The sequence below is a fragment of the Sus scrofa genome, chromosome 7, assembly GCF_000003025.6.
Source record: "Sus scrofa isolate TJ Tabasco breed Duroc chromosome 7, Sscrofa11.1, whole genome shotgun sequence".
In the NCBI taxonomy this organism is placed as follows: Eukaryota; Metazoa; Chordata; class Mammalia; order Artiodactyla; family Suidae; genus Sus; species Sus scrofa.
In genome coordinates, this window is record NC_010449.5 from 57,989,818 (window position 1) to 58,015,952 (window position 26,135).

Consider the following 26,135-nt stretch of genomic DNA (forward strand, 5'->3'; position numbering starts at 1 on the left):
GAGGGCCCTGCAGCGATCCCTCCATACCCAGAGTTCTCGATCCTGGCCCCAGCTTCCTTTCACAAGCCTGGTCTCTCCAGCAACCCCCAGGCCAGCCTCATCCAGGGGCTCTGTCAAGGGCATCTCCATGCCACACCCCACTGTCTGCCCTACCTCTCCCCGGGGATCGCAAGGCTGCATCCTCAGGGCCCTGATATCCAGGGCCAGTCTCCACCCAGGACAACCAGTTTCCCTGGGAGTGTAAGCCGAGGAGGGTGACAGACCTGCCAGGCAGGATCTGGCCTCGGCTCAGGTTTCCCCCAGAGGTCTGCTGACACCCTCTCTGTTCCCGCAGCCTGGCCTGCCCTGCCCCCAGTGAGCTGGCACGGGCTGACACTACTCCAGCTCATCTCAGCCTGGGCTGGACAGTGGGCTGGCATCCAGGCTCTGTGCCAGCAGCTCTGCCAAGACCTGGGAGAGGATCATTCACTGGCATACCAACCTCAAAACCCGTTCTAAATATGGGGGCTCGATTTAAGTAAACCCTTGCTGGTTTCAGACATGCATCAGAGGCTTAAGAGGGTTGTCACCCACCTTAAAAACTAACTCACCGTTCCTTCCTTTAGGGAGCCAGTTCCTTCTAGGCACTGAGGATAGGAGCCAAGCTGTGTACAAGTGCCCAGGAATGTCCAGGAATCTCCGACCGTCTTATACACTCACGTGCACACACGTGCATGCACACACGTGCATGCACACACAATGCTCTTGTGCTCAAAGCTGTTCACTTTCAGACCTTCAGAAACAAAACACAGAGATAAATACTTGCTTATGTAATACATATGCGTGCGAACACACACACATGCACACACAAGTGCACACACAAACTTTAAAGTTAGGTGAACCTCATCTATGGCCCTCCCACTGTCCCAGGAGCCAAGGACCAGGATGTCCTGTCCCCAGACCCAAGCTGACATCAGCAGAGCTGGAAGTGACCCCACATCAAGAAGGGTGGATGATGGGGGTGTCGGGAACAGAGTAAGGGTTGCCAGAGGGGCCCGGGTCCCCAGCTTGGAAGCTTGGAAGCCACCCTCAATGGTTTAGCCTCTTAGGTGCTGAGGAAGGAGCTCCCTTTGAGTCCCTCTCCTCATTCTAGGAACTGGCCCTTTAAGGAAGTTTCTATGGCAGCTGTAGAAGCTACAGAGCTGGAACCATCATCCTCCAATAGGAAGCAAGAGAAGTGGTCCTCCTCCTCCTCCTCCTCCCAACTAACCCCTCCTGACCAATGAGAACTGTCAGGGGTGCTGGCATCTTCCTCTGAGTCCTGAAGATTCCAGATCTTAAAGGGATGGAGGTACCAGGGCAGCCCCCCAGAGTTCTCTGGTTGGGTCTTCTGTTCCTGGCTGTCACATGTGAGGGAGCTCTGGCAAGTAAATGGAGCTGAGATGGGGACCAGACCTGTTGGACCCCTCTCTGCACAGCCCCTGTCCCATCCTAAGCCTCTTATAGTTAACACCATCCCTGGGTAGTTATTACTGGGATTAGTCAGGCATTGACAAGGGCATTTGGTGCCAAAAATGCTGTGGGACATACAGATAGAAATTTACCCAACCCTTCCTGAAGAGCTCCAGACATGCCAGTGAGTCTCTACCACACCACGTGTGCCCTAACCCAGCAACGTGAGCTGGCTGCTGAGGGCAAGCCCAGAGTGGGAGGGAAGCTGGCTCTGACTGCTTCCTCCTCTTCTTACAGACTGTCCGGCCTTTCCATGGAAGGAGCAGCCACGCAGTGGCTAATGCCGAGCATTCCCAACTGAGCTCCTGGTCACATTTCCATTTTCAGTGCAATGAGGTATAGTGTTTAACTGATAGCTGCTATCCTCATAAAAGGTGCCAGCTCCTCAGAGAGTCCCCTGTGTCCACGAGTATAACTGGTGGGTTGTGGTGTGTTCCTTCACGTGTCAGATGCCCTAGGAGTCCCTAAAGACAGAAGCAGCCCTTGGTTAAATCAACCAGTTGCCAAGAAGGAACTTTTGTACCCAAACGCAGCCTCAGCTGAGGGCTGGAGGATCTTCCCAGGCCCCCAACCTGGGAACTGCCAGCTCTGTTAGCCCAGAGCCCAGAGCTAAACCCAAGACTTCCTTCTGATGCCTGGTGAGCAAGCTTACAGAGGCTGCAAGTGTCGGCCATGAACCCCCAATTAGATGGATTGTCTAAGTCCTCGAAGCAGAGGAGAGTGAGGTTGACAGCGGCCAGGTCTGATCCAGTGGGGAGGGACTGCAGGGAGTAGCCCACTCCCACCCTTACCTCCCAAAAACAGGTCCCTGGAAGTGCAGCAGCCCCTGCAGTCTGCCTTCTGTGATCCAGCTGGTCCTTCCTTCCCTGTCTTCTCCCTGCCTGCAGAGGGAGGGACTAAGGGAGGTGTCCAGCCAAGGTCACCAGTCGGGTGCATTGGGTCGCCCCCAGGGCAGAGCAGCAGCCAGCAGAGGGGGAGGAAGCTGCCTATCCAACTACCAGCCAGGCCTGATCTGTAAGCTGGGGGGTAGCCTGCAAAGGGTGTGGAGCAAGAGAGGCCTGACACAGTCCCTTCCACCCCCAGAACAATTGGCTGTGGCCCCCAGCCTGGGCGAAGGCCCCAGCCCACTGCACCTTGTAGTAAACATAGTTCAGTGCTGTGTGCCCCCTCGGGGCAGCGTCCAGCCGGCCCAGTGCGAGGCCCGTAGAGATGATCAGTAAACATGTATGGCCGGGATGCAGCCCCTCCCTTCCCATAGGCCAAGAGGTTTCTAACCACCAACCCCACCCAGACCTCCTTCCTGGCTTCCCTCATCCCCACGGGGCTGGTGAGGCTTCTCGTGGCTGCTCTGCCCCTCACATCTCATCCAGAGTCCAGGCAGACCTTAAGTTTCTAGGGTTTTAATCTGCCCATCCCAGACTCTTCAGAGTTCGCTTCCTGTCTCTCCACCACCTGTGGCTCCCTCCCACCCAGACATCTGGGCTCTATCTGCCCAGAACCTCAAGGGAAGAACCCTTTGACCAAATTAAATGTGGGAGCCCACCACAGACAGAGTCAATGTTGATTAAATAGGGCAGGAAGTGGGGGACAACCCAGAACCTCTCATACTTAGCCTCCCCTGCTGCTCCAGCCCCTCCTAAGACATCTCTGTGCCAGCAGGTCTGACCACTGCAGGGGTCCCCTGATCTCAATCTTCCCCGGCAAGGAGTAGAACAGAGCCAAGGGTGACTCCCCTCTACCCTACCCAAGGGACCCCCTGCATTCAACTCAGGGGCTCAGAGTCCCAACCTTAGAAGAAGGACTGGCCGCAGTCACACTGCAATTCACTAGCAGAGCTGGGCCTCCTGGAGGCTCAGATCCTCTCCAGATGCCAAGGCCAAGGATGCAGCTCTCAGCAGTGGGATTCCTGGCACCTGGAGAGGCATCAGGGCACATGCAGGTAGGCCAGGGCTGCCAGACATGCTGGCCAGGGCAGAGACCTCCAAGAACCAGAGAGGAGCAGGGGGAACCCTGTTGGGTCTTGTTGGGGAAGGTGGAGCCTATTGTAAAGGGCTAGTGAGCAAGAAGGCAGGTGGGTGAGGCTGGCAGAGCCTGGGCACTCCTGGAAGGTAGTGACTCAGGCTGGAAGGGCCCCTTCTGAGTCAGCCCTGCTAAAAGGTTGCCTCGTGGGGGTGGCACCTGGACAGGTGGCTGGGGCAGGGCCTGGGGCGCCAAGGAGGTTCTAAGCCTCAAGACCTCAGCTCCTAGGCCCCATGAGCTGCCCTGAGAACCTTAGAGTCTGGGGACTGAACCCACAAACTGAAGGAGAGAAGGTAGAGGTGGTGAGTGTGTCATTCCCATGAACTTGTACGAATCCTCCCACCTGTTCTAACTCCTAAGGGGGTCATGACCCAAGAGAGTATGGAGCCAGGACTGGGGGAGCAGGCTGCCTGCTTTCTATCTAGAGCCCCACTTCTTCCTTCCTGCCCCATTTCCTGTCCCTACCGGCATCCGTGCGATGTGGCTAGCCAGAGGCTCAGGCCAGCTCCCACTCCTCTGCCTGAGTTAGGACCTATAAAAATTTTTCAAAGGGTCATTGCTGTGGCAAAGCTCTCAGACTAGCAAGAGGCACCTAGGAAACCCTCAGTAAGTGTTGACCGCAGTGATTAGTGGCTTTTATAATAACAGATATTATTGAATTACCAAGCACATCATCTAGCATGTTGTAGGTGCTTCACAAATGTCCGAAGTTGGTGTTGCTGTGATTTTTTATAATTTATTATAGCCATCACAGCGCCTAGCGCAGAGTAGCTGCTACGCAATGTTTGGTCTTCCTGGAAGGCCACGTGCATGCATCTCCACCTGGAGGAGAGGACACGGAGGCACTCTGCTTCGCTGGGCTTTGGCAGGGAGAGTTGCAGTGTGCAGCGAGGCGTCAAGTTCTGGGTAGGAGAAGCCGGCGGCCCCACTCTGACCTCCCCTCCTCTGTGCGCGCCACCCCACCCCCCGTTGATTTGGAGGGCCTCCCTGAGGTTGTAGGGGGGGTGGTGACCATCTGGCTACCTTGGAAGAGGCTTGGCCCCAGGGACCCAAGAAGCAGGAAGCTCACTGGAACCTGCTGCCCTGGGGGAGGAGGACAGGGTCGGGGGGTGGGAGGAGGATCCCGGGCTGTCCCTGAAGAACGGGGAGCAGAGCGCTGAGGTTAAGGCAGAGCAGGAGCAGGGAGGAAGATGATGCAGAGCCTGAGTGAGGAGGAGATGGCCTGGAGCAGGCAGGGCTCAGAAATGGGGCAGAGTGATGCTCCTGTGGAAGCTGGGTCTGAATGGAAGCAGTCCCCGGGAGTCAACCTGAGGCTGGGCTGAAAGCACTTCCTACTTTCCACCTTCCAGGGCCTGCCCCTCACGATGCAGAACTGGGGTGGGGAGTAGAGGGCTCTGAGCCCCAGACCAGCACCCAGTTGCCCCCAGTTTGAATGGTTTCAGTTGCCCAACTACCCAGGGGTCACCCTAGGAGCCTTAGAAACTGGCCAGGATGGGGTACCACCACCTCTCTTCCCCACATCCCACCCCCCACTGATGCCAGCCCAACCTGGCAGGGCTGGAGTGCCAAGGAGGAAGGAGACCACCCACTCTGTGGGCTGGAAGGGCAGACTCCTGCTACCCAGAGAGGAACAGGGAGGGGCTCTCTGGGCCACCCTGGCCTTGAACCCAGCCCTCGAGAGGATGGGGGCAAGGTCTGGTGCATCCCTCCCTCCTGCCCTTTCACACGCGCACACACACACACACACACACACTCCACATACTTTGCCGAGAAAGAAGGAAATACTCCCCAGAGCAAGTCAGGGTCCCAGGGGTGTGGGAGATGACATCAGGGAGGAAGCATGCCTTCAGCCACCAGCTGCTGTGGCTACGCACACGTGCGCACACACACATTCAAGGGACTGTCACATGTGGCTGTACATGCAGGCATGTGCAGATGCACTCACTGACAGTGGCCAACCTGTGCAAACCAGAACCCAAACACACACACACACACATACACACCCTCCCCAGAGACCTGAGACAGCCGTGGACACATTCCGAGTCACTGGCCATGAGCCAGGCACCGTGCCAGGCTCTGGGGATACAGCACCAGGCAAGACAGACTAACACAGATCCCCTAGAAGGCTGCCTTCTCACAGACACATTTAAAAATCTAATTTTGCACTGAAGGGATTTGCAGAGGAAGTTGTGAGATGTCTGGGTTTTCCTGGAAGCAAAGGCGGTCAGGGAGTGAAATATTGCCCTAGAGTTGATCCTTGTTGAAGCCGAGGTATGAACACACAGTGGTCCATGATATTACCTCTCTATTTTTGTATATGTTTGAAACTTTCCATTATAAAAAGTTAAATATAGGAACTCCTGCTGTGGGGCAGAGGGTTAAGGATCCAGCGTTCCCACAGCTGCAGCAAAGGTCGCAGCTGTGGTTTGGATTTGATCCCCGGCCCAGGAACTTCCATACGCCATGGGTACGGCCCAAAAAAAAAAAAAAAAAAAAAAAAAAAAAAAAGACTTAAATATATATGGATACATGATCAGCAGTTGATAATAAGTTAAATGAAGAAAAATAAGGCAGGGTAAAAGGACAAAAGACTAGAACTAGGAAATCAGGGAAGGCTTCTCCAAGGAGGTGACATTTTAAGCAAATACTTGAATTAACTGAGGTTCAACCCACACAGACATCTGGGAGGAAAGACATCCCAGACAGAGGAGGAACGGCAAATACCAAGCCCCAAGGTGCAAGCAAGCTTGGCATGTGGAAGAAATAGCAGTCCAGTAGGTCTGGGATTCTGTGACCAAAGAGGACAGAGTTCCAAGGTGAGATCAGAGGGGGGCCTTGTGGGCTGTGGTAGGGGTTTGGGATCTGGCCTAAGAATGGCAGGACGTCCTGGAGGTTGGAAGCATGGGGCAGACATGCTTTGGTTTAGAATATGGTCTTAAAAAGTCACTCTGGTAGTTCCCATTGTGGTGCAGCAGAAACGAATCCGACTAGGAACCATGAGGTTGCGGGTTCAATCCTTGGCCTCGCTCAGTGGGTTGAGGATCCAGCATTGCCATGAACTATGGTGCAGGTCGCAGGCTCAGCTCAGATCCCCCGTTGCCATGGCTGTGGTGTAGGCTGGTGGCTACAGCACTGATTTGACCCCTAGCCTGGGAACTTCCATATGCTGTGAGGGTGGCCCTAAAAATCAAAGAAAAAAAAAGTCTCTCTGGCTCCTGTTAAGCAGCAGGCGAGAGAAGAAGAGAGCTTAGAGACTACTGCACAAGTCCAGGCAGGAGTGGCGGTGGCTTGGGCCTTGGAGTGAGATGGTGAGACAGGTTAGATGTGGGGTCTCTTTTGAAACGCTAACAAGGCTTTGCTCACATGGGTAGATGTGGAGCAAGAGAGCTAAGCATGATTCCCGGTTGGCGCCTGAGCTTCAATGTGAGGGGTGTCCTTGTCCAGGCTGGGGGACACAAGCAAAAGCATGTGCATCCGGATAACTGCAGGCAGAGTGCAGTTATCCGGTAGGGACCTACACACAGCGCACATGGGCAGACCTACACACAGCGCACATGGGCAGTAGGGACCTACACACAGCGCACATGGGCAGACACCCAGCGGGCACACAGATGGATGTACTCACTCCAGGACCCAGGCACAGGCACAGCCCATCACCCCACCCCCCTGCCCCCCACAGAACCCCAGCATCAGGGCCCCCACCCTCTCCAGCTCAGCCTCAGACACTCACTGGGATCCCCAGTCCTAACATTTCCCTACCAACTCTCACTCCCTCCCCCTCCCCCATCAGCCCCTTGAGCAAGGAGGCTCCTGACCCTCTTCCTGGACACCAGAATCCTGCCTCTGACCCCAACTCCCTGCCCTTGTCCTCATCTGTCCAGCACTTCCCTGCCCCCATAGCCAGAGCCAGCTCCCACGCCCCAGCCTGAGGCCCTGCATTCAATAAATATTTGCTCGGCTCCAGCTCCAGCGTTCTCTGTGGGCCAAGTCCTCTGCCCTCTCAACTGCTGCTCCTCCCACCACCAGCCCTCACCTCCCCACGCCCCTCGATGCCCAGCACTCCTGCAGTCACTCTACAGCAGGACAGTTGCCCCCACACTGCCCAGCCTGCCGGCCTTGGAAGGACAGCCTGGCGCGGTGGGAAGGGCATAGCTCTGCATCCAGGCAGAACTCAGCCCTGCCTGCTGTTGAGCAGCTATACAGCCCCACACAGGTGACTTGGTGCCTGTGAGCCTCTGTCTGCTGGAAAATATTGACAATGGTTCTCCCCTTCCAGACTGCCGTGGGCAATGAGATAACTCACAGGAGGTGCTGAGCCTGATAACCAGCACAAAGCAGCACAGAGCAGCCATTCAGTGATCGCTGTTGTGTACTCAGGCCCAGCTCTGACATCTGCCCACTGCGTGGCCTGAAAGGGCTCATCTAACCAGTTCTCTCCCTAACGAAGTGAGGTGACAGCCTTCTTGACCCATCTCTCTGGGGCTGCTCCAAGGCTGGTGATCCCAGCTACTCCTTCCTGGGCACTCGCTGTGTGCAGACAGTGTCCAGCTGATGGGTTTTGCTCACATAACTCTCCTAATAGCCATCTGGAACTCCTGGTATAAATGGAGAAATGGAAGCATGGAAAAGCTAAGAAACATCCCTAAAAACAAGTATGTGTAGGAGTTTCCTGGTGATGCAGCAGGTTAAGGAACCATTGTTGTCACTGCAGCAGCTGGGATCACTGCTGTGACATGATTTTGTTTTGTCTTTTTGCCATTTCTTAGGCCGCTCCCGCGGCATATGGAGGTTCCCAGGCTGGGGGTCTTATCAGAGCTGTTGCTGCCAGTCTATGCCACAGCGACAGCAATGCAGGAACCAAGCTGCATCTGTGACCCACACTACAGCTCACGGCAATGCCGGATCCTTAACCCATTGAGCAAGGCCAGGGATCAAACCCGCAACCTCATGGTTCCTAGTCGGATTCATTAACCACTGAGCTACGACGGGAACTCCTGTGGCGTGGGTTTGATCCTGGGCCCGGGAGCTTTCACATGCCATAGGCATGGGTTCTACCCACCCCCCCACACACCCCAAAAAAAAAGAAAAGAAAAATCAAATATGTGTAGAGTAGGGTTTGTACTCAGGTCAGCACTCAGGTCCTGCCTGAGTGGTGGAGGGAAACGAACCCAGGGGCTTTGCTGTCTGGGGGGGCAGCAGGCCTGTCTCATAGAGCCCCATTCGACCCCAACCCAGAGCACTCCTTCCAGAATGGCAGCAAGGGGACTCAGGTCAGCCCAGAAGAGGCTCCGGGTGCCTCCAGCCTCCTGCCAACCTCCAACTCCTACCAACCTCCAACTCCTACCTCAGGCATCAGCCTTTTACCTCCCAGCACAGGTGGCCCAGGCCTGGGTACCACCTCAGCTGCTCTGCACCTCCCTCACTGGGCCCCCTTACCTGGTCTGTAAGATGATGTTGATAATCTCGTACACACAGGGTGACTGTGAAATACGAGCCATCCAGTGTGCACCATTTTGCTGCTCGCCCTGGGGAGGGAGAAGCCCAGAGACTGGGAGACCCAGGAGCAATGGGGACCCCTTCCCAGGTAGAACCAGACCTCAGAAGACAAAGGGGTGCATGGGGTCTCTAGACAACACCCAGAGCAACTTGCACTTGACACTGTGGAATGATTTTGCCAGCCCCTTGAGGTTCCCTGAGGCCCGCAAGGTGCCAGAGCAATTGCGAGAACCCTGAGTGGGAAGGGCCAGGCCCGCAGAGGCTTCGGGGGAGGGGGGGTCAAAGGGCAGGTGGTGGGAAGGCAGGAGGTGGGGGAAGATGACCAAAGGGGCCGATGCTAACCTAGGACCAATGGTGGACACTACAGACCCAGCGCCAGGGCCCAGGAGCTCTGCAAGAACCCACCACAATGCTTGCAGCTAGGGGGGAAAAGGAGCAGCAGAACAGGGAGTTCTCCTGTGGTGCAGCAGCTTAAGGATCTGACATTGTCACTGCAATGCCTTGGGTCACTACTTTGTTGGGGTTTGGATCCCTGGCCTGAGAACTTCAGCATGCCATGGTTATGCCCCTCCCACCCAAAAAAGTAGCAAAACACCAAAAGGCAAAAGAAAGAAAAGACAGACTCAAAATGAATAAAATTTAATTAAATATCTACAAGACATGACACTGTCAAGTAATTAACTGAACCCAACTGAAATAGGTATACATGGATGACACTGAGTGTGGAAGGCAGGCAGATTTTCCTATGGGTGATAGGATGGAAGATTCAGTATCTAAAATGCAAAGTGCCAAAGGCCTGCCTAAGGTTTTCCAATGTGCCATCCCCCAAATTGATATGCCTCCCTGGGGAAAGGAGGGGTCCCCATTCGATTTCAGATTACTTTTCTCTTGGGTGGGTTAATAAGAAAGCAAAAGGGAAATTCGGGTCAGTTGTGTAAAAATGAAGCGATGTTCCTCGCACGTGTTCGTTTGTAAATGGAGATCCTGAGTCACTGCAGACGCCACTGTGCAATGCTGGCGCCAGCCTCCTCATCCCTGGGGGGCTGGCGACACTCACCCTCCTCCCAAAGCCCCCGCGCATTTCAGCCATTGCCTTGCCAGCCTCCCATTCTTCCACACCTCTGGAGTGAGATCTGCCACACGCTCCTGCTCTGGACCTACATGAGTTACTCAAGGTGGCTTTAGGGAATGAAGCCAGAGAGTTGGCTCCAAGTCCAGCCCTGCCTGGGTCCCACTGTGTGATCCTAGGCAGGTCCCATCCTCCCTCTGGTCAAGTCTGGGTGTCTTCATCTGTGAAATGGAATAATGATGCCTACCAGGGCTTCCGCGAGGACCCAGGAGGCTGCAGCTGTGTGAGACACTGCTTTTTAAACAGACTGGACTGCATTGGGGTTTGACTAACAAAACAAAACTGAAGGAAAAAAGCTTTGTTGAACCTCAGAGTGGGGTTTCACAATCAGCCCTTCTGAGCTGTGCCTGGGGGAGGTGAATTTTTATGTGTCCCCATAGTCTTTTGACCAGGGCTCACCATCTCCTCTTGCCCCAACCAGCGGGAGGGAGGTGCCAGAGCCAAAATGGTGGGGAAGCAGGTTGGAGTGGGTTGGGGTGAGAGAGGGCGCCAAGCCTGCTTGGCTCCTGGAGGCCTGAGTCAGCAGGCAGGCAGGCAGGCAGGGCGGGCCCAGTGCTCGCAGGCTTGGGGAGGAGATGGTGCAGGAATGTTCCTCCCGCCCAGGCCTGGGCCCTGCCCACCTCATCCTGGCTCCTGCTCTTGTGGATGCTGCAGCCTCAGCTCTGGCTCCAGAGATGGGAGATGGCAGGAGCTTGGTTGAGTGGGTTCAGCCAGGGGCCTTCAGAGGCAGCCTGGCCCTGGGGACTGGCCCAGGGGTGGGTAAGTTCAGGCCACAGAGCCTACCGGGAGCTGGGCTCTGCCCTGAGAACATCCCCCAGACCCACTGGGTTATGCAGCCAACTGCCACCCCCTCACTAGACCTCAAGTTCTCCATCTACGTGATGAGGAATTGAATGTGGTGGTGTCAGATGAAGGATGACCCCAGCTGGCTCCCCAAGGAGGTGAGGCAGGTGGAGTCCAAGAGCATCTATGTGTGTGACACCTTGGCTATGTGCATGTGCGACTTTGTGGCCACATGTGTCTGAGTGTGTGTGTGTCACTGTGTGAGGGTACGGCAGTGTGCACAGAACCATGGTATGGCTCTGAGTAACAACATGGCTGAGACTGACACTGTGAACGGATATCAGCACGCATGTGGGTATGGACGAGTGTGGACAGAGCTCTGAACATGTGACAGCATGTGGCACAGTGGCTGGGAGTGCAATTGTGCAAGCACATGACCATGCATAGGTGTGTGGAGCCAGGTGTGACCTGTGTGCCCATGGGCAGGTTGTGTCTGTGTCTGCTTTGAGTCAGGCCACTGTGTCTGTGATCATGTGGCTGTGGCCCGGGAGGCAGAGGCAGTGCTGAGCTGGGCCCAGGGCCACAATGTCTCCCCCAGGGCCTGGCTCTACTACAACCAAGGCACGGCCATGGCACCATGACTCATGGCCCTCCTGAGTTCAGGAGGCAACAGGATGTAGGATCTGAGAGCTACCTCCACCCCCATCCTCCACATGTAGCCACAAAGCATACTTCTTTCCTGGGCTGGGCCAAGACTGGGGATCAGGGGTCCCCGACTCCCCACCTCCAGGTCCTGGTAGCTGCCCAGGGCAGAAAGAGAAGCCTTGTTTTCCACCCGGCTCAGGGAGGAAACTGGAGGCAGCTGGGCCCAGCTTAGTCTGGAACATCTGCCTGGCATGTGAACATCTGCCAGCAGGCCCAGCCACCACCAGGATACCCCCCTACACACACTGGTTCCCAGTCCCCCATTGAAAGAGGCTCTGGCCAGTCCAGACCCATCTCAAATTCCCCCAACACCCCAACCAACACAGAGATAGAAAGAAACCAGAGAGAAGAGCCCTGACGTCCTCACTTCCCACCACATACAGGTCTGTCTCAGCCTAGAGACCTCAGGATGCCCAGAGGAGGCTTGGCTCATCCCAAGACTTCACGTTCTGATGTCTTTCCTAGGTCCAAGCCCCTCCCCCTGAGGATGGAAGGTGTAGGACGTGGCCCGCCTCAAGGAAGAATCACAGAGAGCAACTCTATTCCCAAGACAAAGTATAAGCAGAGGACTTTCTGGGCACCGTGAGTTAAGGAGAGCATTCCCACCAGGGACTAGCCCAGGGAAGAAGACCCCCTAGACCACCCAGTGGTCAGACTGCCCACTGCAGAAGGCCGCCTGGAGGTCAAAGCTGGGAGGAGGTTAAGGGTGGGAAGGTCCTCGGACGGGTTGGAAAATGAAAGCAGAGCAGGGAGGAGAGAGGGGAAAATTCCACAGAAAGTCCCAAAGCTGACCTAATTCTGACCCAGGGCCAGGGGCCCATTCCAGAAGTTCCTCTGAGGACACTCTGCCCTGAACAGGGAAGCTCAGCCTCCCCTTAACCTTTGCACCTGCTGCCTCTTACTCCATCTCACTGCCACGAGCTTCCCGGGCCCCTGGCTAGGCCAAAGCCTCCCCTGATGGCTGGAGCCTGGCAGCCCTCCTCCACCAAGTCCCCATTGCCCCGAGAGAAGTGTGGGTCCACAGCACTCCTCTTCCCTGTGTGCAAACAGATTCCCTGTTTGAACAGATTCAAGGGGTCCGCCTCGGTTTGCAACCTGGCAGCCATTGCAGGGCTGGGCACCCTGGACTGCCCGGGGAAGGAAGACACAGTTTCTGAGTCCCATCCCCTCTCCAGACTGGGACTTTCTGGGGGCCAGACTGAGACATGCCCTCCTGGGGAGAGGAACCTTCTATCGATTAGACTTGTCCCCTCTTTATGTGACCCTCAGTCCTGGACCGCAGAGCAGCACAGCCAAAACCCTGGCAGGATGCCACCCATTTGAGAGATGAGAAGAGTGAGGTCTGAGAAAGGCATGCATCCCACCAGCCGGGGTCCGCGGCCACCTCTAGCTCCCCAGCCAGCCCCTCCCACCAGCACGGCCCTCCCCTCAACATTTGAGGTTCTGGGGCAAATGTTGTGTCCATCATGACCTCAGAATCTGGTCCAGTGGCTCCCAGGGACAATTAGGGGTCCATCCTTCCCTCACCCTCATCCCCTCGACCCCCAGGATCCAAATAAGGAGCCATGCCTGTGTTATCTTAATTGTAAAAGGTTTATCAAGAAAACAAGAAAGAAAGATTGAAGCCAAAGCAACCTGGAACACCCATGACCTCTGGGGAAGGCCAGCAGTGGCACCTGTCAGTTCCCCCCAACTCGCTGCTGGACCACGCCCTGGCCTGAGGGGCTGGGAGTAGCCCCCTTGAGGATGTAAACATGGCTGGGAGACAGCACAGTCCCACCAGGACCCGGCCTGGCATCACAGTGAGAGTGGCAGTGGGCAGGTGGGCCCAAGCCTGCTTGGAGTGTGGGAGCTATTGCTGGTGAACTCAGATACCCAGTCACTTTTGGATGTTCCCTCCAGGAAGGTGCCACTGGGGTCCTCGGGGGCCGAGGCCTGTCTCAGCACCTTGGTCCCCTAACCAAGGGGTGGGGGCTCAGCTAGTGAAGGAGAGTAAGGAGGGAGCTGGCCTGCAGCCCCTCCTGCAGGGGGTGGGGGTGGGTGTGGGACAGGGACATGGGAGCAAAGCAGATACCTTCCCTCTATCGTCCCGACCAAGGGGGCACCGCACTTGCTTGGGGAAGATTAAGGAGAGAAGAGGGGGTGTTTTCATGCCTCTGAAGCTTTGGCCATGCTGTTCCTCTCCTCTGAATGCCCTACCCTCGGACTGTCCCCACTTACTGTCTGGCAGATCCTTGTCATTCTTCAAGACAGTGCTCCAATGTCACCTACTCCGTGGAGTCATCCCTGACCAGCAGAATGAGTGAGTGGGCCCTTCTGCGAGCTTCCTGGAACCCCTCATTCACCACAGGTCATTCTGATTTTGTTTTTTTGTTTGTTTGTTTGTTTGTTTTTGTCTTTTTTTGCCATTTCTAGGGCCACTCCTGCGGCATATGGAGGTTCCCAGGCTAGGGGTTGAATCGGAGCTGTAGCCGCCGGCCTATGCCAGAGCCACAGCAACGCGGGATCCGAGCCGTGTCTGCAACCTACACCACAGCTCACGGCAACACCCGATCCTTAACCTACTGAGCAGGGCCAGGAATTGAACCCGCAACCTCATGGTTCCTAGTCGGATTTGTAAACCACTGAGCCACGACGGGAACTCCAACCACAGGTCATTCTGCACTGCCCCTGCCTGTTTCTGTGTCTGACCGCCACCTCGACCAGGGCCCTCCCTAAAGGCAGGCATGTTGCAGCCCTGGATGCTCAGCCAAGGCCTGGGAGTTTGCTGAATGGACGAGGGGTGGTGGCAGGGGATTGAGTGCTAGAGGCTCAAGGGGAGGCTAAGACCCTGGCCCAGCCTCAAATGACTGACCAGCAGCCCAGGCCTTGGGCGGAAGGGCTCCTGGCCCTGTTCTCACCCCTGCTGTGCCCCCACTTCTAAGGGATGGGGGATAGCTATGACTCTTCCAAAGCCCCCCCAACCTCCCCCAGGCACTACTGGCGCGGGAAGGTCTGGAGGGCAGAGTGCACTGCAGTGACCAGGCCCTGGGGCGGGGAGAGGGCCAGGCACACGTGGTCAGAGGTTGTCATACATGCGCAGCGTCTTCTCCAGCTGCTGGCCCACCCGCTGGTAGAAGAGGATCTGCTGGCGCAGGTAGTTCTGCATCATGTGTTTGAAGTCGAGCTCGCGGCGCTGGTGGAAGTGGTTCATCTCAGCCTGAAGGGCGAAGCCTACCACGCGGCAGCGCCTGCGAATGCCATCTGCCTCGTCCTGCGCCATTCGGCCCTCGTCACTCATGCGTTGGCTCTCCTTCACCTTGGCGAAGGCACCTGGTGTGGGCAGAGTGGAGGATAAGGCAGGTTAGGGCTCCGGTCTCCCCCATTCGCTCCCTAATCCCTCTGGGAGACACCTCGAGAGCAGACAATACACTCATCAGTCCAACTCAGGGCTCGCTCCTGGACTCCAGACCCATGGTCCAGCCACATGGGTGTCTCCATCAGGATGTCCCCCAAACCCTCACCTTCAGCACATCCTAAACCAGATGTACCATCTTGCCACCGTCAACAGCCCACACCTGACTAGTCACAGTCCTGCCGGTTGTATTATTTTCTAGGGCCAGGCTGTTCCTACCCACCGCAGACCTCATCACCTCTCATGCCAGCTCCCCTTCCAGCTCAGGTATCACCTCCTCCAGGAAGCCTTCCCTGCAGTCCCACTGCATCAGGTGCCTCTCAGTGCTCCCAGATGCCCTGGGCTTCTCCCTATCACAGCTCCCAGGCTCCCTGTGGTTTCTCTGACTGCCTCCCTCTGGGCTGTGAGTTCAAATTCTCCCATGCCCAGAACAAAGCCTAACCCACGGAACATCCTGACATGAGTCTGCTAAGCTGACTCAACCTCAGTGGACCACCACAACAGGACCCCCATGGGTCTCCCCACCTCAGTTCCAGCCTCTGAGAGGTTCTCCACAGCACCCAAAGAACAGCCAAGCTGGGCACCTACAGCTCCAAGCTTCCCCTGGCTTCCCTCTGCCTGCAGATCAAGGACCCCTGTTCTCCCAGCCTGTGAGGCCCTCTGGGAATTACGTCCTGCACCCATTCAACACTAACCCCACATTCATCGAACTCACTCTTGCCTACCCTCCTATGGCTGCCTCCTGGACCCCTCAGCATAATTCAAAGATCTGATCAGGTGCCACTTCTGCCCAGAGGATCCTCCACTGCCCCCAGGCAGACTGCCGCCCACCTCACCGCCCCAGGGTTCCCCCACCCCCATCACACTGCCTCAAAGGCTACCTGGAGGTTTCCTTCTCAGCCCCCACCTCTAGGGAACTAGAGGAAGCCATTCTAATAACCAGGTGACAGACGGCGGTCAGGGGATGAACCTGGAGAAGGGACTCAATTTGGAAGAATCCGAATGAATCAACAAGCAATTGAGGAAAGAATTTGGGTTCTGGAGTTCCCATCATGGCTCAGTGGTTAACGAATCCGACTAGGAACCATGAGGTTGCGGGTTCGATCCCTGGCCTCGCTCAGTGGGTTAAGGATCTGGCGTTGCCGTGAGCTGTGGTGTAGATTGCAGACACAGCTCGGATCCTGAGTTGCTGTGGCTGTGGTGTAGGCCAGCAGCTACATCTCCAATTAGACCCCTAGCCTGGGAACCTCCATGTGCCACGAGTGTGGCCCTAGAAAAGGCAAAAAGACAGGGGGGAAAAAAAATATATTTGGGTTCTGATTTAACAGGCACTTGATGGATTGCGCACTGAGGCCGGTGGGGGGAGCTGCTGAGAAGGGGGCGGTTTGGCGTGCACTCCTTGCAGGGCTGTAGGGAATCCACTGTGCCAAGAAGAGTAAGGAGGTGGCGAGGGTTAGCACGGAGGATAGCACGCTCCCCAAGCACTTCAAAAGCATCCACTGCACACAAACAACATGCTCATGCTCCGTGCTCCCCACTTCTCCCTTGCGGGGGCCTCCTAGGAACCTTCGAAACATGTTCCTTTTACTCTCAAGTTGTTCACTGCATTCAAGATTATTTTCGTGTGTGTGTGTGTGTGTCTTTTTGCCTTTTCTAGGGCCGCTCCCATGGCATAGGGAGGTTCCTCAGCTAGGGGTCCAATCGGAGCTGTAGCCACCAGCCTACGCCAGAGCCACAGCATAGCCAGATCTGAGCCATGTCTGCGACCTACACCATAGCTCACGGCAACGCTGGATCCTTAACCCACTGAGCGAGGCCAGGGGTCGAACCTGCGTCCTCATGGATGCTAGCGAGATTCATTTCCACTGAGCCATGATAGGAACTCCTCCTAAGATATACTTAGTGAACATGTACTAAGTGCTGGAAATCACTCTGAATGCCCTTAGGAACAGCACCCATATTCAAGGGCAAGTATGTGGCTAATTGGCTAATAGGGGGCCACTGCAGAAAGGGCCACTTTGCCTTCGGCTCAAATTCAGAACATTTCCAGGGCTGCTCACACAGCACCCAAAAGAACTCTGCAGCCCCCAGCTCCTGGCCCACTCGGTCGTTTCACCACCTTCCTTGAAGCACCCATTGCCTTCTATTCCATCCCGCCTGTCCCAGCCCACGCAGAAGAAGAGGGATCGCCCCAAAGCCCAGGACGAGGACTCCATATGGGACTTCAGATCCGGAGTGGCCCTCGAGGCCAGCTGTCCACTCCCCCCTACACCTACTGTACAGAGGAAACTCAGGCCCTGACGAGAAGGGGCTTGCCAAGGGGGTCGCAGCCTCCTTCCTGCCCCATAAGTCAGGGAGGCCTACCCCTCCACAGCTGGGAGTGGACACCACTTCTACTGCAGGGAGCCCAGTCAGGTCCCCCAGGCACATGTGTGGGTGCCCAGACCATGGACCCAGGAATCTGAGACACTCCTAAGGGGTAGGGACAACCCCAGGAAGAAAGGCAGAAAACAGCAGGACAAAGAAACCAGAGTTAGGCTTCAAACAAGGGAAACTAGGACCTGAATTCCACCTTCCTAAGAAAGTCTGAGTAGGAGTTCCCGTCGTGGTTCAGTGGTTAACGAATCTGACTAGAAACCATGAGGCTGTAGGTTCGATCCCTGGACTCTCTCAGTGGGTAAGGATCCGGCGTTGCTGTGAGCTGTGGTGTAGGTGGCAGACACGGCTTGGATCCCAAGTTGCTGTGGCTCTGGCGTAGGCTGATGGCTACAGCTCCAACTGGACCCCTAGCCTGGGAACCTCCATATGCCACAGGTGAGGCCCTAGAAAAGGCAAAAAAACAAAAAAAAAAAAAAGAAAGAAAGAAAGTCTGGGTACAGCAGGGTAGACCTGCTTTCGAGGGGGCTTTTCTTGGAGTTCCAGCTGCGGTGCAATGGGATCGGCAGCATCTTGGGAGCGCTGGGATGCAGGTTTGATCCCCAGCCCAGCACAGTGGTTAAGGATCTGGCGTTGCCACATCTACGGCTTAGGTCACAACCACAGCTCGGATCCCATCCTTGACCTGGGAACTCCATATGCCACAAAAGGGTGGCCAAAAAAAGAGGGCTTTTCTTGCCCATGGCCTTTTTCTTGTCCATGACTTTTCTTGCCCAGGAAGGAAACTGAAGCCCAGATAACAGGAATGAATCTATTGCAACTTCGAGGTATCCACAGACAGGCAGGGAGCCAGGGATGGGGGGCAAAGGCTGCAGGGGGGAGGCAGAGCCCCACCCTGTGCTCTGTCACCCCTCCACCCTGTGACTCAGATGTGGGGCTGGGACCAGCTAACACTAAATCGCCCCAGAGACAGACTGGGAGTCAGGGCTCGGGCCTGCACCTCTGCATTCCACCTAAGACTCAACCCAAGAGCTGAGGCCCCAGGGGCGCCTCCTGCCCTGCAGTTGTCCTGTAGGCTGGGTCCCAGGAACAGGGAAAGGAGAGTTGAAGCCTCAAAGCCCCAAGGTCCCCAGCATATTCCCTAAACTCCCCACTTGATCCATCCTGTTGCTGCCTCTTGCAGGTAGTTACCACCCACCCTTACCAGGAGGGCTGAGTCCTAGTCCTAACTGGGTCACCTCCAGCAAGGGCTACAAGTCTCCCCACTGTCAATGGGACAGGCTGGACTAGACAGGATGCTGCTGACAGCTGCTCACAGCAGTATAGTGCTTTCAAGTTTCCACATCGGTAAAATGGGATAATAATAACAGTACCCACCCTATTGTCACAGCCGAGGTTTAAATGAACTAATGTTTAAAGGACTCAGGATGGCGCCTGACAGAATAAAAGCACCAGATGCCACAGACAACTATGTGCAAACTGCTTTTCAGTCACAACCAAGACCTAGCTGGTGGTGGCTTGTGGAGCTAGGATATGTAGTTCATGGAAGCCTAGGAAGGGAGACAATGGCCCAGGACACAGGGGCTGGACCCACCTGTTCCCCAGGCAAACACTTGGTCCTGTAAGGTCCACTTTGCTGTGGCCAACCTGTGAGCTCCACAGCCCCTCCGTTGCTTGCTCTGTGGTCCCAGGCTTGCCTCCGGCCCACCAAGGATGCCAGCTGACTTGGTGCTGGAGTACCCAAGCCCCCACCCTCGTCTTTCCCCTCTGGCTCATCTACCTCAGGCGCCCATCCCTTAGGGCACTCCCATGCCTGAGAGACACAGTAAGAAACAGCCTGGCTGCGGAGTCAGGGACGCCTGGGCTCCAATTCCTACTCTGATTATATCCCACCTCGCCGTGCCTCAGCTGAAAATGGAAGGGACACCGACCCCCAGCTTGTCATGAATCTTAGGACAGAGCCCTGGCCTGGCCGGCTCTCAGCCAGGGGCCCTGGACAGTCCCTGTTTCCCTGTGTTGTCCCCGGTAACTACGACTGAGGCTCCCTTTCACCCCCAAGAGTGCCCTGAGGCTCCCTCTCACCCCCAAGATTGGATGGTAAATTATATGGTTGCCCATCTCTTAGAAGACCCCTAAACTGAGCTCCACAGGCCGGGTCAGTGGAGAGACAGGCCGTTGGGCTTCAGCAGCACCAACCAGGTTCCATGTCCCATTTTGCTAAGTTTTTTCAGGGGAGAAATCTCACCCAGGGTCGCCTCAAAGGCACCATTTGTTGAAATCCTGGTCTCCTTCCTTCCAAGGCCTCCCCACACTCTCACTATCTTTCAGATCCATAACCAGGCTGGACAGAATCCGGGGGGCCCCGGGCCCAACTTTCCTGCTCCTTCCTCTGTGAAAGGCTTCTATCCACAAGGCCAACAGAACACCTTCTCCCCTCATCAGGCTGTGTTTGCCCCCACAGCCTGCCCAATTCTGTCTCAGCCAGATTTCAAGCTCTCCTCCCTCCCTCACCCCACCATAGGCCTAGAAGTGGCAGTGCAGAACCCAGAAAGAGAAAGAGTAAGCCCAGAAGAACTTGGCCTAATGGGGAGGGGTCCCCCAGGTAAGGGAGAGTGAGTCAGCCTCTGCCTGAGGTTGAAGACATCGCCATGAGGGCTATTGGCCCCTCACCTTAGAAACACTTCCAGTGGAAACTCAGAGGGGCCTCACTCAGCTCTGTCTCCCTGCCCCAGGGCCCGGCTTTACTCTCTCCTGCTTCAACGGGAGCCTGGAAGCCCTGAGGAGGCGGCTGCCTTCCTGCTTCGAGCTCTGCCCTGGGCGAGGGTCCCCAGACACTGCGCAGGGGCAGCTGTTGCATCACCTCTCCTGTTTCCCTCCCCAGCTGCCCACACAGAAACACGCCATCCAAGGAGCTGGTCGAACCAGCTTTCCCAGACCCTAGCGCGGCAGTGAGCGTGGCTCCACTTCCGCACAGGGAGACACCTGCCCCAGTGGGCCCCAGCTGGCCCCGGCCACTACCCCGCCCTATCCCTGCCCCAGGGCCCAGAGTCGGAACTAAGGCATCACTCTGTCCTCAACCAGACCCTCCCCCAGAGTCTCTCCCACCTCCAAAGCTAAGAGCTCACCGTGTCCATCCTCCTTTGTTTAATTTTTTTCCTCTCTCTCTCTCTTTTTTTTTTTTTTTTAGTTTTTTTAGGCCTGTACCTGTGACATATGGAAGCTCCCAGGTTAAGGGTCAAATCGGAGTTGCAGCTGCCAGCTTACACCACAGCCACAGCAACACTGAATCCAAGCCACATCTGTGCCCTATGCCACAGCTTATGCAACACCAGATCCTTAACCCCCTGAGTGAGGCCAGGGATTGAACCTGCATCTTCATGGATCCTAGTGGGGATCTTAACCCACTGAACCACAATGGGAACACCACATTGTCCCTTGTTTTTTTCTGTTTTGTTTTTTGTTTTTTTGTGGTTTTTTGTCTTTTTGCCTTTTCTAGGGCTGTTCCTGCAGCACATGGAAGTTCCCAGGCTAGGAGTCTAATCAGAGCTGTAGCCACTGGCCTACACCACAGCCACAGCAACGCGGGATCCCTCCAAGCTGCGTCTGCGACCTACACCACAGCTCACGGCAATGCCAGATCCTCAACCCACTGAGCAAGGGCAGGGATCAAACCTGCAACCTCATGGTTCCTAGTCACATTCGTTAACCACTGCGCCACGACGGGAACTCCCGCCCCTTGTTTTATAGACCAGGAAACTAAAGCCCAGAGAGGGGGAGGCGCACAGCAAACTGGGGGCAAAGAAAGGGCCAGAACTCAAGCCTCAATGTCTCCTGAAGCTGAAAGAAGGGCAAGAGGAAGAGAGGTATGTGGAGGAGAGAAAAAAAGAAAGAGAGGAGAAGAAGGAAGAGAAAGTGAGGGGAGAAAGGAGGCTAGGAGCTGGAAGAATTCTAGAAGTTAACCTGCTGGTGAAGCAGAACAAGGCTGGTTTACTCTAGACTCTGCCGGGGACCAGGGTAGGGTGGTGGTGCTTTGGTGGTGCTTGCTGTCCCCCAGCTTAGCCTGGAGCTCTGCCTCCTGGCCCCACCCAGAGGAAAACTCCCCACCAAGCCAGGCCTGACCTCAGGGCCTAGGGGCCTGGGAGCCAGCCCCACGCCCTGCAGACGTTCTTCCTGAGTTACCAAGCAGCCCTGGGGAGGACCACGCCTCTCTCCTGTCCTGCCTGTAGTCCCTGGGACCCAGGCACCTGCCGGGTCAGTCCCTGACTCACTGCTCAGGCCAGAAGAGAGGCCAGGCTCAGGAAGAGTGAATTGGATGGACAAAGTGGGTAGTGCCCTGGACCCCTGCTTTCTCCCCCAGCCCAGCCCGGGTGCCCCTAGGTGACCCAGCTATGAGTCACTTCCCTGGCAGTTCCTTGACAGCCCCACAGTAACAGGGACCCTTCCTGTTCCTCCCCTAGGGAGGGGGCCGTGAGAACTCAACACATAGCTGGGCTTGGGAGGTAGCCAATATGGATGTGTCTTTGGGGAGGCGCAGGAGGAAGGGACAGTCCCAGCTGGGCCATGGACTCCCTGTACAACCACCCTTCTGTGGACACAGCTTCTTCACCTGCAAAATGGGGGAAGCCACCCTCCTGAACACAGATAGGCAGCTCACAGATAGGGTGTGCAGCACTGAGAACAGGCTCTGAAGAGGCAAAGGCAGGGAGGCAAGCTTGTGAGGAGCGGGAAGACCAGCTACATTCTGTACTCTCGTTATCTGGGTCTGTGTCCATGTCCCCCATGAGCCTGTGGGCTCTTCAAGGGCACAGAGCTCCGTACTCCCAGAACCCAGCCTGAACCTGAAGGGCTCAGTTTATCAGGAAACAGAGAAAACAAATGAATGAATGAATGAATGAATGAAGAAGGTGAGCCATGAGCTCCATGAGGACAGGGATCAGACCTGTCCATAATAACACCCCTGAACCTAGAATAGCACCTGCCCCCTGGTAGGCACTCAACACACCTGTTGAATAAATGAATGAGACAAAGACAGAAAGACCGACTGCACTGCTGTGCTCCACCTAGGCCATCCTCACACCACTAGTGCCCGGCAGAGTGGAGATGCTGTCAGGGGCTCCAGCCTGCACCAGCTCTTACCTTTCTGCAGGTGGATGATGTCGGGGAAGTTGGAGAGCAGGCCCTGGTAGAGAGAAAGCGTGTCGAGCATCTGGAAGAGGTCGTTCTTGGGCTGCTCAGCAAACATCTCACCAACAGCTTCATAGGTACGGCCCGTGTGAGAAATGGCGCTGTTGAGGGCCTCAGAGCTGAAGGGGGGATCCATCTGGAAGGCATGGCTGATGGCCTGAAAGGCATTGCCCAGCTTCTGGAATTCCTTGCGGAAGCCCCCCACATGCTTGCGCACCAGCTCCGATGCTATGGTGCTGAGCTGCAGGACGCTGTCGTCCATCTTCTTGCTGAAGGCTTTGAAGGTGTCCACCCGGTCCTCCACATCCTGCAGGTCCTGGTGCTCCGTGGGGATCTGGAAGGTGAGCAGGAAGCTGGCACCCACCATCTCGTCCTTCTCGGCCCGGCGTTTGCCCATCTTCCACTGCTTGTCATCCAGGCAGCTGAGGAAATGCTGGAAGCCCTCGTACTGGGATAGCACAGGGTGGCTGGTCATGTGGTCCATCCAGAGGATGAGCCGCCGTTTCCGTTTCTCAATGAAGTCCTCCTCAAAGCGGCCTGTGGCCTGCTTCTCTGGCAAGTGGGGCACCGAGATGACAGTGAACTTGTGCAACAGGCGGTTATAGAGCCAGTCAAAGTGTTTGTAACGCCTGTAGACAGGTGAGCCGGCGTGGGTGGGTGTGAGCTTGTAGGAGATGTAGCTTTTGATGCCCTTGAATTTGGTCTGTTTGGTGGGGTCCTCTACCGAGCAGGCAAATGGGTGGGGGTTGGCCTTCCACTGGGGGCCTCGAGGGCCCATTTCAATGGAGTATGTCTCTGCGATCTTGGCCATCATGGGCACATCACCCAGGATGAAGGCCTCCACGCCAGAGCGCACGAAGCACGAGAAGCGATTGAGGTTGCGCCCCACCACGCTGCCTCGCTTGGCAGATGCCAAGCTGTCCTGCCGCTCGAGGGGTGGCTTTGGCCGAAAGGCCATATGTTGGCTGGGGTATGCACCAGGGTAGGAGAGGTTGAGTGGGGGGTGCCCATTGGTGCCCAGCCCACCAGCCCGTGGCTCCTCTACCACTGTGCAGCCATCATCCCAGTCATCCCAGTCATCATCATCGTCCTCCTCAAAGCTGCCCTGGTTTGAGAGGAAGCCACTGCCCCCAGCACTCCTGGAAGGGTTGGCCACACTGGAGCTGTCATACAAGCTCACCTCAGTGCCCAGAGAGCCTGCAGGGCTGCTAGAGTAGTCAGCATGGTTGGCACTCGTGCCAGAACGGATGATCTCCACGTAAGAGGCAGGGAAGAGCCCTGTCTCACCGCGGCTGTTCTGGCCCTGCAGCCAGCCATCCAGGGAGGTCTCGCTGAAGATGACCAGGTCCTCATCCTGCTGGATGCTGATCTCCTCTTTGTTCTCACTGCGGAAGTCATAGAGGGCTCGGCCTTTTAGTGCCATGGCTGGGTCAGTGGAACAGAAAGACGAGGAGAGGGTCCTGCCCAAAACTGGAGAGAGACACTTGCTAGGGTGTCCAAGGATGCACCAGCAAGCAGAGGCCTGCCACAGCCCTTGGACTCTCCGCCCCTGGGGGGGGGGGTGTTCTCGGTATCCACAGATGGTGTCAGCCTCACTCTCTTCAAAGCAATATCCACAGGTCAGAAACCGACCTACCAGGTCTCCCCGCACATGCCTGTGAGCAGGGAGGGTTCATGTCCACAGTCTTCCTCCCTTCCTTCCGCAGCCCCTGAGGGGGAGTCTCTCCTCCTCCCACAGTCAGAAGAAAAGTCAAGTGACTCGAGAAATCGGCTCTGAAAGGGCAAGAATTCGACACTTTCCACTGGAACGTGTTCTAAAATAGAAGAGAATCACTTGGAAACCACCGTCCCAGAAACCCGGCGGCAGCGCTGGCTCCCAGCTCCTTCTGGCTCTTCAGGCCCCGGGAGGCTCTCAAATTCCTCCGCAGATCTGCCCCTTCCTCCTTCCTCCTCCTCTTCCTGGGCCACTGGGTTTTCAAAAATCCAGAAAATCCAAGAGGGGCAAGGAGAAAAGCAGCAGCCTCCTGAATCGAATCCAAGGGTGGATGTGTCCGGCTTCACAACGAGCCAGGCCGGGAAAACAAGGACCGAGGCTTACACAACAGGCCGCCAACTCCTCGACCCCGGCGGCCCGCCGCGCCCCCAGCCCCCAGCCCGCTCGGTTGTCCTCTCCCCGCCCCCAAGTGGCCAGCCCCCTCCCCGGGGAAGAAGGGGACGCGACGAGGCGCTCAGGCGACTTCTGGCCACTAGCTGAGTGGCCTCTTTTGTTTGTTTAATTCCTCAGCAGTTTCTGAGCCTGAGTCTGACCCTGATCTGAGTCCAAGGACCCTCGTCCAAAGGTAACCCCAGCGGTAACCGGCCCCGGCGCGTAGACCCCCCGCCCCTCGCGTACACACAAACACTCAACAGGGAGTTTGGCGAGTCAGCTCCGAAGTGCAGATAGCCCGCCCGGGCGTCTGACCGTCGGTCCTCTGCTCTACCCCGCGGGGTTCCGCCGGTGGGCGGTTGGCCGGTGGCGGGTGGGCGCCGGTGGGTGGCGGGCTGCGCCCCCAGCCCTCCTTCTTCTCCAGCGTTCGCAGCCACTCTGCGCCGCCAGAGAGAAGCCAGCTCCAAAACAACAAAAAAAGGCAATTCCGGGAGGTGGCGTCCCAAGGAAGGAGGGAACAGCGGAGTGGGGGTGGGGGGGAGGTGAGGGGTGGGGACAGGGAGAGAGAAGGAAAAGCAGGCTGGGGAATTGGGCAAACTCCACTGCACTTCCGTGCGTCCTGGCTGGCCAAGGACGGCCCGGCTCCGCCCTCCCGCGGGCCTGGGGCGCAAGAGCTCGGCTCCCGCCTACTTTTAGCTTTTCTTTTTGGCCGTCGCCTTCACTCCCTCGCGCCGAGATCGGGATACGCGAGCGAGGAGACCACTGGAACTAGGGGGCCCGCAAGCCTCCAGGGCCAGCCCCTAGGGCAGCCGCACCCCTCTGCCCATCTGGCCCCGCTGGGAGACACCTCTCGCCCGGAGAGGCTTAAGCGCCGCGCGGGGGAGCTCTCCAGCCGCCGCCTCGCCTCCCGGGCTCCGTCACCCTCCAGCCTTTTCCATGACGCAAGTGAGGGAAAACTCCTAAAGTTTTTAGAGTGCGGTGCTCCAAGGTGTGCGCCAGAGTTGGAACCTGGGAGAGAGGATGTGCGGAAAGCCGCAGACGCCACCTCCCACTCCTCTGTCCCCCACCCCCCGCTCCGGCGGGACGCGGCACCGCAGTGGCGCCGCCTGGGGATTGTTCTCTGGAGGGGGTCCCATCGCCAGAGGCGCCCTCATGGAAGAAGCCGAAGCCCAAGCCTGAACCGGCTGAGATACTGGTCTCTGCAGGTCCTAGGTACCCTAGCTAGACAGAGCCAGGGGCACCCCTATCCTGGGCGAATTCCTTCAGCAGGGGAGACAAAATCCCTTGTATGTAGCGATGGGGAACAAGCCCAGGCACAGCCCGGTTCTTGTTGCTTTGTACGGCTGCGGCTGCGGAGTCACGATGTTCTGTCTTGGCCAGCAGCCGCGAAGAGAGAGGGGTGGTCGGGGTCG

General features: G+C 56.6%; 1 protein-coding gene across 1 annotated transcript; it reads right to left on the reverse strand.

Moving 5' to 3' along the window:
* On the reverse strand, nucleotides 9,630–25,781 carry SNX33 (sorting nexin 33). The gene is made up of 2 exons (XM_001929226.7): nucleotides 22,530–25,781; nucleotides 9,630–14,935 (listed from the first exon to the last, which is right to left on the reverse strand). The coding sequence occupies exons 1-2, from the start codon at nucleotides 23,998–24,000 to the stop codon at nucleotides 14,682–14,684; spliced, it is 1,725 nt and encodes a 574-aa protein (XP_001929261.3). The 5' UTR covers nucleotides 24,001–25,781; the 3' UTR covers nucleotides 9,630–14,681.

Bases quoted from the DNA above. Each gene is read 5' to 3' on its own strand.
- SNX33 (XM_001929226.7), bottom strand. From the start codon at position 24,000: ATGGCACTAAAAGGCCGAGCCCTCTATGACTTCCGCAGTGAGAACAAA. The intron at 14,936-22,529 runs GTAAGAGCTGGT...TGCCCACACCAG, and splicing joins CATCATCCACCTGCAGAAAG to GTGCCTTCGCCAAGGTGAAG.